At 37.7% G+C, this 16,338-nt stretch overlaps 1 protein-coding gene across 2 annotated transcripts in view; it reads right to left on the reverse strand.

The window, feature by feature from the left end:
• LOC126274083 (protocadherin-like wing polarity protein stan) overlaps window positions 1-16,338 on the reverse strand; it is a 358,480-nt gene that overhangs the window by 300,259 nt on the left and 41,883 nt on the right. For both annotated transcript variants that reach the window (XM_049977080.1, XM_049977081.1), the window contains exons 6-7: window positions 15,183-15,359; window positions 6,086-6,273 (exon numbers count right to left, since the gene is read on the reverse strand). In XM_049977080.1, the coding sequence (XP_049833037.1) occupies window positions 6,086-6,273; window positions 15,183-15,359 (365 nt within the window). The remainder of the gene's footprint in view (window positions 1-6,085; window positions 6,274-15,182; window positions 15,360-16,338) is intronic.

Genomic DNA, 16,338 nt, shown 5'->3' on the forward strand with positions numbered 1-16,338 from the left:
GTAAACTAGATAAAAAAATCAGTAGTGTCATGTCTCAGTGAGAAACTTTCTGCACAAGTCAGGACCATGTACAGGAACTCTGGCTCAAGTTTTAAAAGATAGTTGACCATGCACTGGATAGATATGTACCCAGTAGAGCAGTTCACAGTGGAAGGGAGCCTCCATGGTATACAGTCACTGTAAAGAAACTTGAAAAGAAACAGAGATTACTGAATAACAGGTTAAAAAAATTAGGGCTATAGATATGGAGATGCTGAATTAAATGTGTTTGGCTTTCAAAACAGCAATGTGTGAGGCCTTCAGTGACTACCACAGCAGAATACTGCCAAGTAATCTTTCAAAGACCCCAAGGAAATTCTAGCTGTATTTGAAGGCTGTTAGTGCCACCAAAGTTAATGTCCAGCCCCTAGTGAATCAGATAGAAACTGAAATTGTGGGTATCCAAGCAAAAGCTGACATTCTTAACTCCATTTTCCAATGTTCCTTTACAAAGCGAAACCCAGAAGAATTGCCCCAATTTAATCCTCAAACCACTGAAAAGATGAATGAAATAAGTATTAAGGTCAGTGGTGTTGAGAAACAGCTGAAATCGTTAAAACTGAACAAATCTCCAGGCCCCGAAAAAATCCCTCTCTGGTTCTATACTGAATTTGTGGCCTATTCTAAATATAACACATCGTAGAGCCCTAGAACGAGAAACCGTGTCCATTTCTTGGAAAAAGGCACAGATTACACCCATCTACAAGAAGGGTAGCAGAAGTAATCCACAAAACTACCATCCAATGTCCATATTCTGAGCTCAAACATAATAAGGTATCTTGGACAGAATGACTTCCTCAATGCCAACCAGCATGGATTTCGGAAACATCAATCATGTGAACCCCAACTCACACTTTTCTCACTGACATACTGAAAGCTTTGGATCAAGGCAACCAGGTAGATGCAGTATTTCCTGATTTCCGAAAAGCATTTGACTCAGTAGCACACATATGCTTATTGCAAAAAATATCATCATATGGGATATCAGGTGCAATTTGTGACTGGATTGAGGACTTTTTGGTAGGGAGGACACTGAATGTTATCTTGGATGGAAAGTCATCATCAGGTGTAGAAGCAACTTTGGGTGCGCCCCAGGGAAGTGTGTTGGGACCCTTGCTGTTCATATTGTACATTAACAATCTAGCAAACAATACTAATAGTAAAATCATGCTTTTTGCAGATGATGCAGTTATCCATAATCAAGTACTATCTGAAAGAAGTTGCATGTATATTCAGCCAGATCTTGATAAGATTTCAGCATGGTGCAGAAATAGGCAACTTGCTCTAAATGTTCAGAAATGTCGAATTTTGCACTTCACAAAATGAAAAAACATAGTATCCTATGACTATAATATCAATGAGTCACTATTGGAGTTTGTCAATTCATACAAATATCTGGGTGTAACACTTTGTAGAGATATGAAATGGAATGATCACATAGGCTCAGTCATGGGTAAAGCAAGTGGTAGATGGCAGAGTACTGGGGAAGTGCAATCAGTCTACAAAAGACATTGCTTATAGATCATTCATTCAACCGATCCTAGAATACTACTCAAGTGTGTGGGACCTGCACCAGACAGAACTAACAGTGGTCATTGAACATATACGGAGAAGGGAAGTAGAAATGGTCACAGCTTTGTTTAATCTGTGAGAGAGTGTCAGAAATATTGAAGGAACTGAACTGGCACACTCTTGAAGACGGACAAAAAACTATCCCAAGAAAGTATATTAACAAAGTTTCAACACCCAGATTAAATGATTTCTCTAGGGATATACTACAACACCCTTCATATCGCTCACACAGGAATTGCGAGGATAAGATTAGAATAGTTACTGCATGCACAGAGGCATTCAAACAATCATTCTTCCTGCATTCAATACATTACTGGAACAGGGAGAAACCCTAACAACTGGTACAATGGGACATACCCTTTGCCATGCACCTCACGGTGGTTTACAGAGTATAGATGTAGATGTAGCTGGCTAAAAGTAGGGATATGTGCATTCTTGTGCATCGTAAAGAGATCCTCCTCAATCCAGTCTTCTAGGCAGACCTATCACATCACACTGCACAGCTGTTCCAGATCTCCCATGTAGTAATGGAAAATATATTTGGTGCCCTCGGGAATGAACGTCATGGGGATCTTACTTCGAAAAATTGAATAATGTGAAAAGAATTACGTTTGTTATTTTGTAATAAAATTCATACTGAAAACATTATTCCTCCTCACCGCTGCATAGTTGTAAAAGCCAGCTAGCACTCTCTCTCTCTCTCTCTCTCTCTCTCTCTCTCTCTCTCTCTCCCACCCCCATCCCCCCCCAATCAATTTCAAATTTTTAGCATTTCTGTAAACATTTTGCAAGGGGAGTAATAGTTACTATTGAAAATTTGGTTTCTATCTTGAAAATTACATATTATAACACTTTTGAAAAAACGTGTAGCTTGCCAGTAATTTTGTAGCTGTGTTGCTGTGTGCATTGCTAATTACAGAGGATAATGGGGAACTAATGAGGTTTTTTGTTCAATATAACATCTGTGAAATGATAAATTCTGCCCAAGTGTGGGTTACTGATATAGAGGAGTTATGTAGGAATTTTACAAAGGAATATCAGGTAGTGATAGTGGATGGAGCCGAGAACAGTCTTGACAGGGACGGGAATATGATGTAGGTGGTGACCTGGTAAAGACAGCTACTCAAACTGGTGACACTAATGTGCATCTCGTGCAAATGTTTCTGCGTCATGATCGGCTTTATCTTAATGTGTCTGTTAGGTGTGTTAACATAGGGCTGGACAAGGCACTGATGGCAGAGGGAATGGGTCACACCGCAATGGTGCTAGTTGAGTCCATCAGCAGATCGGGTTTTACTAGGCATGGCCTACACCTCAATAGGTATGAGAAAGGGAGGCAGGCAAAGCTTATAGGTGACATTGTAGTGGGGGATGGTGGTACCGCTCATGGAAAAATTCCTGCAGTAGTTGGTGTTACAGCTGCACCGTTTTTAAATTGAAGTCAGCTGATAGGTATACCTGCTTAAAGAAAGTCCCTCTAACTAAGGAATCACCTTCAGAGGACGTCCTCTTTCAAGTAGAGAAGGAATTAGCATATTTCATCAAAATATAAGAGGTATTACATATAAAGTTAGTGAACAGCTGATAGATATTGGTTCTGAAATTATTGGTATATCAGAGCACTACTTTAAAAAAAAAAAAAAAATGACAATTCAGAGGCTTCCTTTACCAGGATACTGATTAGCTGGCTGCTTCTCAAAGAGTTCCTTGCGGCATGGCGGAATGGCCATGTGCGTAAAAACCCATATTTGAATGGTGTGTAAGGGTAGTTGAATTTAATGAAACTAAACTTCTAATTTGAGTTGTTTACGGGTCCCCTAACTCTGACTTCAGAACATTTCTGCTCAAGCTAGAGAGTGTTCTTGATTCACTTTATAGGAAGTACCAGAAATTAGTTATATGTGGTGACTTCAATATTAATTTTTTGTGTGATTGTGCAAGAAAAAGTATGTTAGTAGATCTGCTAATCTCATATGTTCTGGCGCATATTGCATTTTTCCAACTAGGGTGCAGGAGAACAGTAGCATAGCCATAGACAATATTTTTATTCATTCTTCATTACTAAATTTATTTGATTGTTTTGATCCAAGGCTTTTAGGATTTCATGTGTGAAAAGAGCAATCTGGGTTTTGCATGGTCAGTATTTTTGGAATCCATGCTAGTTGGCATTCTGTTTGAGATATAAATAAACTCACAATGAGTTTGGAATAGGTGAATTTGTGGTACCTTACATTTAAAATGGAGGCTAACTCAGTTGCAAATTTTGTATAATATATGATAGGGATTCCAATGAGAGCTAGGCACATTACAGATTTCAGCTGGTTCTCTCAACACTATTGATATTAATATAGTGGGTGTCTCTCCTAAGAGTCACCAGATGCATTTTCTCTGCTGTTTCACTAGATATTTGCAATTTCATTTGTACGTTGCTTATTCGGAGTCAGCCCAAACTATTATTCCTCACCATGTCTTTTATGTGATGCCCAGTGACAACAAAAAGTGTCAGTTTGTTTCCCATTACAACCAAAATTATTAATAAATCAGAATTTTACATGCCCATTCGATACAGCAGTCTCAAACTAGTCTATTATGACATTCTGATGCATATTAACAGGGTCAGTAAAATATGCCGTATAAGCAACAATCCAGCAGTGACTCAGTAGTGCTGGATGCTTGGTAGTAGCAGTCAGCATGAGACAGGGCAGTGCTGTCACTGCTGGGGTACTGGTTATTCTTCATGTTTTACTGTCCCTGTTAACATATATCGATAAAACAAATATTGGGCTAGACTAATCTTACATAGGTCTATTGAATGTGCACATAAAATTGCACTTTAAAAATCATTTTATCTGTAACTGGAAACAAGCTGATGCTTTCTGTCAACACTGGGCTTCAACATGAAAGATGTGATGAGCACTATTTGTTTGAGCTGATTCCAGCTACACAATGCAAAAACAAAACTGCAAATAACTGTTAAACACCAGAGAAAATGCACCTGACTCTTACGAGAGACACCCTGCACATATCACGCATCTTTGTAGTCATGCAAGAATTAATCTGGGGCAGTAACTGCATATTTTTATTTGTAAAGGAACATCTGAAATTGAAATTCAGTATTTATGATGCTGCCTTGCTGCCCTCAATTTCAGTTCCTGTCTCATCCATAAGTGTTTGGACACTTAATTTTGAAATGACCTGGCAGCCTTTGCATACAAGCAGAATTTCTTTGGGTTTTGTATGAGGTAAGTTTATGCTACAGTAGTCATTGAAAGCTTCACACAGTGCCCTTTTGAAGCCAAATGTGTTTCACTTAGCATCTCTTTATATATACTATTGCACTTTGGTTTACATCTGTTGTGTGGTACTCAGTGTTCCTTTAGAAGTTTCTTTACAGAGATTGTGTACCGTAGAGTTGTCCTCCAATAGTGAACTATTCTACTAGAGACGTTTCTAGATTATCACTGCTGATTTTAACTATAGGAGACACAAGAGAACTGGGCCTTTTGTCACATAACAGACAATTGTATGAGACAAGCAGAAATGTGAAGCAACATTGTGAGAATGAATATACCAGCTTTTAACTCCAAACAATGGAAAGTTTAGTATGTGTTAACAACAATATGGAAATGATAGATTACTACTCACCACAAAGTGGAAGCATTGATACACAACACAAAAATAAAACTGCAAATATCTGCTGAAACACAAGAGAAAATGCACCTGACTGCTAAAATATTAAAGATTTCAGACAAAATCCTTTCTCCAAAGTAGAAACCACATACACAACTCACATAAGCACAACTCACACACACATGGCCACTGTCTCTGGGTGATGGAGCCCAACTGGCAGTGAGACCCCAGTGCCCGGAGACAGTGGCCGCATGTATGCGAGTTGTGCTTGTGTGAATGTGTATGTAGTTTCTACTTGCGAGTTGTGCTTGTGTGAATATGTATGAAGTTTCTACTTCAGAAGGAGAACTCTGCCCGCAATCTTAAATATTTGTAGTCTTTTTCATTGTACCTATCTGCAACTCAGTGCCTCCTCTATATATGGTGAATAGCAATCTATCACTTTCATATTGTTGTAGCCTTTAACTTCAGTTAGATAATTTCACTTTCAGTGGAGTTTGTGCTGAAATTCTCTTCCTGGCAAATCAATAAACAGCAAACTGAAGCCATTAGGATATAAGAGCCTACTCAGATGGCAGAACACTGCCTATTGCGAAAGTTTAACTTTTTTATTCTTTCATTTATTTGCAAATTTTAACATTTGGAAGGAATTCACAGGGTTACCCCAGTTTCTTAAACTGTAAGCAATGTGAAAGATTTGAAATGTTGGCATTTATAATTAATAATTATTTAAAAATTATCCAGCTCATCATCAACAACCAGAACTGAGTCATACAGTATTTTAATTCATAACTGACAAATTTAAATGGTAACAGAAACCATACCAATAGCTATAAATTATTACCTGGGATTCTCATCTTTGTCAGTAGCTGTAACAGTTGTCACAGGCGTTCCAGGAGGATCATCTTCAGAAACTACAGCCTCATATAGTTTTGGTTCAAACACAGGATCATTGTCATTAACATCCTGTACAGTTATAACTACACTAGCCGATGCACTCTTTGGAGGTGTTCCACCGTCTTTAGCTATAACCTAGAAGTAAAAAAAAAAGATCTTATCAATGGCACTTAGTAATTTCAAATTACATAACACAGCAATCAGATACGGCTAATGCAAAAAAGATCGTCATTAGTGAGCAAAAAAAATACAATATGTTAAAATGCAAAATCCTCAAGCATCTTGTATGAACCGATAATAGAAGTTCATTACAACAGCAATGATGTACCTGTGTCTTCTTCATGTGATTGTAAAATAATACCAGTGTAATCTACAAAAGTTTTTTTTTTCTATTCTTACAATACACAATCAAATTTTCTGTCAGCACAATTGATTTCCATACGCTTGGTCAACTTAGCAATTGTGTTTCAGGGTACTTGACAGATACCATCATTTTTCAATATGTGTTCATGCACACAGCCGAACATCGCCAATTTTACAAATTTTCCTGTTTTAAATTTTTTGTAATTATTCTTAACTTCATAAAATGTGGTTGTAACATTACACATTTGGTTAAAACAAAATTGTATCTGTATTGTGCTGCACTGCCATTCCTCTAGTACATCTAATTTTATGCCTTACGTAGTATTTTCAATTGGTGAATAATTTTGAAAGTTTTTGGAAAGGAAAATCTGTAACGAAATATCAGAGACAAACCAGTATGGTTGTACGATGACAGCACAAATGAACACATACTGAGAACTGATAGCATCTGTCAAGTATACTCAATCACATTTTTTAAGGTGACCTAATGTATGGAAGTCAATTGTGCCAAGGACAGACAGTTAAAATGTACACTGTTAGAATAGAATGAAACTTTTCTATATTACACTGAAATTTTATAATCACACGATAAAGATGCAAATGTGTCATAGCTGTTGTAATGAAGTTCTGTGATCTGTGCTTGAGAACTTTTACACATGTCAGTGTTTTGTATTTATATTATTCAATAATGGTGTTGGGAATGATTCAAAAATGAATGGACCTGTTCGAATCTAGTCACCATTAAGGAATGTGTATGCTACAGTGACAGGAAACTAAATAAATACTAAAATTTTGTTGGTGATCCTTTAAACCAACACAATGTTGAAATTAAACAAAGTCGAAGGAGAAATGGAGAGTTTACCTCCGATTTATTTTGCTATACTGCCTCACAAATGATAGTGAAGCTCTCATTCATCACAGGCAGTACTGGTCATACAGTGATGCAAAAACTGAAGCCTCTCATAAACTCTAGTATTTTATCATTTTCTGGTATCTGTTTTTTGGCCTAACATTATGGGCATCAACTCATGAATAAGCTACTCGCTTCCAAAGAAAGGTACTCAGTCTTCCTCTTCCTCCATAGTTGATTGCAAGGACTTAACCAACAATTTAATTTCAAAAGTCAGGCCTTTGAGGTATCATGCACTAAATCTCTTATCGAAGACATAGTTATATAATCAACACCTCAACATTATGTATGCAGTAAGGCATTAAGTATGCTAGGATATGGAATGACAGTATTATGAAAAGGATAGTGTGCTACTCACCATATAAAAGACATGCAGAGTCACAGGCAGGCACAACAAAGAGACTGCAATACATTTGAACTTTTGGCCAAAAGGCCCACTTCTAAAATAAAAAAGATACACACATTTACACAAGCTGAGGTAAGGACCAGAGGCAGTGGTCATGTGTGTGCGAGCTGTGTCTGTGGTGGTGGTGGTGGTTAGTGTTTAACGTCCCGTCGACAACGAGGTCAGTAGAGATGGAGCGCAAGCATGTGTTAGGGAAGGATTGGGAAGGAAATCGGCCGTGCCCTTTCAAAGGAACCATCCCGTCATTTGCCTGAAATGATTTAGGGAAATCACGGAAAACCTAAATCAGGATGGCCGGAGACGGGTTTGAACCATCGTCCTCCCGAATGCGAGTCCAGTGTGCTAACCACTGCGCCACCTCGCTCGGTAGCTGTGTCTGCGTGAATGTGTGTGTGTGTGTGTGTGTGTGTGTGTTTTCTACTTTAGAAGAAGGCCTTTTAGCCAAAAACTCAAATGTACAACAGTATTTTTATTGTGCCTGCCTGTGACTTAGTCTCCTTTATATGGTGAGTAGCTATCTATCCTTTTCATAACACTGTCATTATTCCATACAGGGTTTTCCAATGTATGATATGTAATGAGTCAGGACACTTCCTCAGTGAAAAATACAGCACCATACTGACAGTTAACATGGCGATAACATATTAGACCTTCTGGTGACAACAGACCCGAACTATTTGAAACAGTTAACGCAGAACAGGGAATCAGTGATCATAAAGCGGTTACTGCATCGATGATTTCAGCTGTAAATAGAAATATTAAAAAAGGTAGGAAGATATTTCTGTTTAGCAAAAGTAACAAAAACAGATTACAGAGTACCTGATGGCTCAACACAAAAGTTTTGTCTCAAGTACAGATAGTAATGAGGATCAGTGGACAAATTTCAAAACCATCCTACAATGAGTATGTGCCAAGCAAGATCGTAAGAGATGGAAAAGAGCCACCGTGGTACAACAACCGAGTTAGAAAACTGCTGCAGAAGCAAAGGGAACTTCACAGCAAACATAAACATAACCAAAGCCTTGCAGACAAACGAAAATTACGCAAAGCGAAATGTAGTGTGAGGAGGGCTATGTGAGAGGCATTCAATGAATTCGAAAGTAAAATTGTATGTACTGACTTGACAGAAAATCCTAAGAAATTTTGGTCTTATGTCAAAGCGGTAGGTGGATCAAAACAAAATGTCCAGACACTCTGTGACCAAAATGGTACTGAAACAGAGGATGACAGACTAAAGGCCGAAATACTAAATGTCTTTTTCTAAAGCTGTTTCACAGAGGAAGACTGCACTGTAGTTCCTTCTCTAGATTGTTGCACAGATGACAAAATGGTAGATATCAAAATAGATGACGGAGGGCTAGAGAAACAATTAAAATCGCTCAAAAGAGGAAAGGCAGCTGGACGTGATCAGATACCAGTTCGACTCTACACAGAGTATGCGAAGGAACTTGCCCCCCTTCTTGCAGCGGTGTACCATAGGTCTCTAGAAGAGCGAAGCATTCCAAAGGATTGGAAAAGGGCACAGGTCATCCCAGTTTTCAAGAAGGGACATCGAACAGATGTGCAGAACTATAGAATTTTGGAACACGTATTTTGTTCGAGTATAATGACTTTTCTGGAGACTAGAAATCTACTCTGTAGGAATCAGTATGGGTTTCGAAAAGACGGTCGTGTGTATCTCAGCTCATGCTATTCGTCCACGAGACTCAGATGGCCATAGACATGGGTTCCCAGGTAGATGCCATGTTTCTTGACTTCCGCAAGGCATTCGATACAGTTCCCCACAGTCGTTTAATGAACAAAGTAAGAGCATATGGACTATCAGACCAATTGTGTGATTGGATTGAAGAGTTCCTAAATAACAGAACGCAGCACGTCATTCTCAATGGAGAGAAGTCTTCTGAAGTAAGAGTGATTTCAGGTGTGCCGCAGGGGAGTGTCATAGGACCGTTGCTATTCACAGTATACATAAATGACCTTGTGGATGACATCAGAAGTTCACTGAAGCTTTTTGCAGATGATGCTGTGGTGTATTGAGAGATTGTAACAATGGAAAATTGTACTGAAATGCAGGAGAATCTGCAGCGAATTGACGCATGGTGCAGGGAATGGCAATTGAATCTCAATGTAGACAAGTGTAATGTGCTGTGAATACATAGAAAGATAGATCCTTATCATTTAGCTACAAAATAGCAGGTCAGCAACTGGAAGCAGTTAATTCCATAAATTATCTGGGAGTACGCATTAGGAGTGATTTAAAATGGAATGATCATATAAAGTTGATTGTCGGTAAAGCAGATGCCAGACTGAGATTCATTGGAAGAATCCTATGGAAATGCAATCCGAAAACAAAGGAAGTAGGTTACAGTACGCTTGTTCGCACACTGCTTAAATACTGTTCAGCGATGTGGGATCCGTGCCACATAGGGTTGATAGAAGAGATAGAGAAGATCCAACAGAGAGCAGCGCACTTCATTTCAGGATCATTTAGTAATCCCAAAAGCGTTACAGAGATGACAGATAAACTCCAGTGGAAGCCTCTGCAGGAGACGCTCAGTAGCTCGGTCGGGCTTTTGTTAAAGTTTCGAGAACATACCTTCACCAAAGAGTTAAGCAGTATATTGCTCCCTCCTACGTATATCTCGCGAAGAGACCATGAGGATAAAATCAGAGAGATTAGAGCCCACACAGAAGCATACCGACAATCCTTCTTTTCACGAAGAATACGAGAGTGGAATAGAAGGGAGAACCGATAGAGGTACTCAGGGTACCCTCCGCCACACACCATCAGGTGGCTTGCGGAGTATGGATGTAGATGTAGATGTAGATTTCTTACATTAATCTCCCCCTCATCCCCCCCCCCTCGCGAAGCATATAGTGATTTATTGTTAACTGATTAGTCTCTCTCTCTCTCTCTCTCTCTCTCTCTCTCTCTCTCTCTCTCTCTCTGCCCCCCCCCCCCCCCCCCCCACACACACACACACACACACACACACACACACACTACCACCACCCCAAGACCCATGCACTTGCTCATGCACATGTGGTCGTGCGTGCACACACGAAAACGCACACACATATTTCTCAAACTAGGAAGCTCTCTGTAATGTTTTATGTTTAACCCTTGGATGCATGAGTGGTTGGACACAGAAAACGCTTGAAACATCTCTGTGAAGTCGTTTCATAAGACACTTGTCGTATTCTGTACAACTTATTCACTTTACCACCTGATTTTAGCTTAATTCATGAACTCTTCCAGAAAGTCTGAGCACTCAAATAAGGCCTATTGAATATTATATGTGTGTTTTAATGTGGGGTTTCAGTTTTCTTTTGTGGGAAACGCTGAGTTGGTCATCATCTGCTGGGAGCAGATGATGTTGCTTCTCACTGGAAGAACAGCACAGGATGACCAACTGAACAGAGAGGTTTACCCATCTTAGTTGAAAGCTGTGTCGAAGGTTGTTTTTGTGTGTGAGGTTGGTGACGGAGGGCTACCCCACTGGTAGCTTCTGCTGCAGGGGGAGCTAGGTAATCTCTAAAGAGAAAGCGACACTCTTCGGTGAACGCTTCATGAGTACGGATCATAGCTCTTAAGGGGGGTTTCAGCTGATAGGAAGCAGGTTGAAGTAGAACTTCGTTATGTTTAATTGTTGAAATACTTCAGAACTTCAGCTTAACTGAAGTGTGTGAAGAGAGTTATTTTTTGAATGGACCATAATTATATTGCTTTAAATAGACGATTTTTGGGTGTTTGAGTTAAAAGTGTGGAAGTTACTTTGTTCATTTTGAAGAACGATGAAGTAGAATTTCAAACGGAAAATCTGATTAGGAAAAGCTGGTTAGGATCACTTCAACCATACGTGAGTGTAATACTGTGTCAAAGTGAGTATGTTTCTTAATCTTATATTTTTTGGAAGCTGCTTTTGTCTTTGTGCGTCAATTTTGTGCTACGTCTTTGGTAATCAATAACCCTTCTGGTCCACCATGGCACCGCAATAGGCTTTATTTTGACAGTTTGCTTGTTTAATGAGTATAATTTCAACAAGAATATCTGTTCTTTCACTATCTTTCTACAAAGCAGCACAATAGTTTGATTCAGAATGCACCACATGCTCTAGTTCGGCCGTTAGTATGTTGAATAATTATCACACGACCTCGTGCATTGGTTAAACCTCTGTCCAGAATAGTGCATGCGTAGAATCATAATGCAAATCTCACTGAGATATTTTTATGGTATGAATGCAAAGGATATGATTGTATCATTGTCTCCCACACATTTTCTGTGTTTCTTCTTGCTGTAGTTAAATTGTGCTCTGGTGCATTCTCACATAATTCTTACTTAAATATTTCTGCTCAGGCACCAGTTATGTGTAGTTAGGATGTGCAACCAAATACTTAGATACAATAAATAACCTATGATAAAGATAAATTCTGTGGTGCTGATCTTACCCACTTACTCCAATTTCCAATCCTGAATTAATCAAGTTGCTTCATACACGACATGAAGTGCCATTTATCTGGCTACTTAAAGAAATTTGCATACTTTTAACTAATTATTAAAGCAATTAAACCAATAATTTTCCAGCTCCTTCCCCCCCCCCCCCCCTCTAAATGGTTAGGAAGGGCTTGGACTGGTGGTGACCCTCTATTTCTGAATTTTTATCATTATTTGTGTGAGAAAAGCAGCTAGAAATGCGAGATAACCTACATGACTCGATGAGCAATGCCGTAAAGATAGTAATACGCTACACGCTTCCTCTAAACAAATACAAGAACATATTTATTAAAACAGTATTATCAAATTATGATGTGCTGGTGGCATGTAATGAGTAAGAAAGTATTTATTATGATAATGTGACTCTCACTTTAGTGCATGAAATACAATATTATAAATTATGTTGCAATTTTTTTGGAGAGTAAACAACAAATTTTCAATTTACTGTGCTTGAACTAGAAGTTCTGCTCATTAAAAATACCCCTACACTGCATTTTTGCAAATACTTTTTTAGCATTTTCCATGCAGCTTTTACTATACTCAACTGGATGTGTGGGTTGTATACTCTTATCTGAGGTCATAACGTTTCTTGTCCTAGCTAATTGAGGAAAATTCTCCTTTTATCAGATTGCCTTCCTAGTAATTGGGATGTTGCTGGGAAAGAAAACAGTATTTATGAGTGCTACACCCATTACATTTGTCCATAAGTCAAAAGGCTATCTTCTTGATTGTCTTTTGTACTGAGAATCAAATCATGATTTAGTTTTATTACTGAATAAAACCATGTATGACTCCTTTTTATGTCCTCCAACTACTGTGGCACTTAGGTACAGAGAATCGGGAAGTATGTACTTTTGTTCTTTCTGGGCACATACCCTACAGCTGTAAAACTGTCTTCAAAATCATATGATGAAGATAAAAATTCTATGGCCATAGAAGCCTCAATTTTTTGTGGAATTTTCTGATATTTTGTCTCAAGGCCACACTGCTCTAACATTTTCCTGCAACAGCTCTTCAAATAACAGAATGCTTGTGCAAAGGTTGTCCATTTTAATATTTTTTTGAGATTCCTCCCAATGTCTTTGTTAGTGTTATTACTACATTAGAAGCAACACTGGTCTTTTCTCTGGTCAGAGTTCCAAAAATTTATTCACTTTTTCAGGCATAATATTCTGCCAATTTTTTCTTCATACTATCAATGTGCCTGTCTTCTAAACCAATACAAAGCTTGATCCTTTAGCTTTCTTTGTGACAATTCCCATGCACTTCTATTGACAGCTATGTGATCTGTTATTGGTTCAGATGGAATTTTCATCAAGTTGTTCATGATGCCTGTGTATTACTTCACTGAGTTCTAACACAGTCAATAAAGAAATCAGCACTTCTGTAGTCCATCTTCACTTAGAATGTTGGCAGACACATATTCATTACCCTGGTGACCATCAGTGTCCAAATCACTATCATTTTCCTGATCAAAAAGTGCTTCACCTTCAAGCCATACAGAAATAGTAAGTTAAATTCTGGTCACTTGTGCTGACTTCAAATGATGTTTCTTCGATTGTAACATGCAATATGGAATCCATGTGTCTTGCACAATTATTCTGTTCATGAATTACACTAATGCTCATCAGCAACAATCTTGGTGTATAGAAATACATCTCCCTTGTAAAAAGTATAGGTATGCCAAACTGTTCATTGTTGTCAGTAATCTTGCCAACATAAAGTGCCATCCTGACTAAATATAAATAAATAAAATGTGGCTTGTTCGCTAAGAGGTCTAAGGAACCCTGCCACACATCACCCATTTAGAACTTCAAAATTAATAAAGAAATAAAAGTAATTTTACTTGCACCAAGTAATGTTTTTTTTATAACGAAAGTCAACAGTATTTCCAACGCATACACAGAAAGTAAACTGCTATAACCTACTTTTACAACAATTTATTGATGAAATGGAAGGCTACCGGTTCCAAAAGACTTTTGTTATGCATCCACAAGTTAATGCTATGGGATGTTTTATGAATAAATGATTTCAAGAATTTATTTTTAGTCCATTAGAACAGGAAGAGAGCACTCAGTATCACTACAGGCTTTTTGCACCAATGAAATTTCTTTTAAAATTTAATATGAAGTGACAACACACAAGTTTCGCTTTAGTATATGTCAGTGAGCGGATAGTGCTTCCTTTTAACACAGTAACGTGTAACAGCGAAAATGGTATGTTATACTATATTTGTATTTTAAATGGATAGAAAAATGTTTTGTCTCTTTAATATTGTAAATTAGCATTAGAATTCATACATATATTTCTTTAACAGAGCTGAAAATGGGCTAAACTGCCCCAAACAGGTAATTTTAAGATGATAAAACAGCAATTGACAGCTGAAAATAAGCGTATTTTGTAAAACAAAAACAGTGTAATTAGACTTCATGTTCTCTTTTAATCCATTCTTGCCAAGTATGTCTAGATTGACTGGGCAGCTGCTCTCCATCCCAACCCTGTTACTGCAGCTAATGTCTTTTATAAATAATTAGTCACAATAATAAACAGGGCGAGAAACTTAAAAGGTCATGCTTTTTCATCAGGGCATATTTGTAACTTGCATTCACTCAACCATCCAAACTTCAGACTGATCTTTCTGGTTTGCTTCCTTAAGCAGAATTTCTTGTGAACTAGTCATGGCTTACTTAACATCTACTGATAAATTTTAGTTTAAGTTGCATTGCAACTGGTCACAGTTCTAAGTTCCATTTTCATATTTAATGTAAATACTGATGTTTAAAATGTAAAAAACAATTTTATATTGAATGACACAAATTATCATTATTTCACACAATCACTTCATCTATTAAAAAATGTACTGGTAGTACCTGAAATTGGTAACGAGGAGTCTCTTCCCTATCCAGCTCTTTTATTGTGTATATCCAACCACTCTTTTCATCAACAGTGAGTGGAAGATCACTTGCCGGCCTGCCTGCTTCATCTCTGGGAGCTATGCTGTACTGTATTGCAGCATTTTCACCTTCATCAGTGTCAAATGCCTGTACCTGAAAACAAAGAAAAGAATATTCAAAAACCATGACTCCACTGTATTACTTCTAGAATACAAGCTCTATGTTTCACTTCAGGAATAGTTACTATTTACCAATGTTGCAACTTCATTAAATGCATAATTAGCAGGTGATAAAAATTTTGTGGAAAAAAAAAGATCATGCTAAAAGTTTGTAAGAAGCAGCATACATTTAGTTCAGAAAACACGAGTGCAGTGTTATATAACAAAAATAGTATAATCATTGTCAGAGAACAGAAACGAAAGTGAATCTCTACAACACTTTTTTGTTACCTTTTTGAGATAGTCTCTCTCTTGTCCTGACAAATGTGTGTGCTGGACAAACCTCGATTTGTATGAGAAGATGAAGCAGTATTTTGTGTAATCTACATACAAAATATACAGTAAAAAACATACAAGAGGTTGTGAATTAATTCATCATACGATACTGCAGTCAGTATCAGTTCCAAACCAAGAAGACTTAGCAACAACATTAATGTCCAATTCATCTCCATTAAGACCAATACAACAATGGAATTGTGACATAATAGACCTTACAAGGGTTGTAATAGACCTTACAAGGATCAGAAGAAATTAAGAAGGTAAATAGTCGAACTTTGCAATATTTACAGACTCTGGACTATGTGAGTGCACGAACAAACTGATATACAGAGCTTCTTAAGACAGGAACCACCAGAGCCTCATAATATCATATAAAAATAGTGTTTCAATTAATGGTGTATGGTTGACTTTTACATATGAAATTTTTCCCTGTAAGATCATCCACAACATGCCTAGATAATTTAATTAATTAATTATACATACCAAGCAAATAACTATGAAAAAGCTCACTTGAGTCAGATACAAATAGTAGTGTGGTTGTGCAAACCACAGAAACAAATTGTGATTATTATGATATAAGAAGTACTTTAACGGTTAAAATGATGCATTATGCAAATGGTCTCAATGTTACATTT

This window comes from Schistocerca gregaria, chromosome 1, assembly GCF_023897955.1.
Source record: "Schistocerca gregaria isolate iqSchGreg1 chromosome 1, iqSchGreg1.2, whole genome shotgun sequence".
Taxonomy (NCBI): Eukaryota; Metazoa; Arthropoda; class Insecta; order Orthoptera; family Acrididae; genus Schistocerca; species Schistocerca gregaria.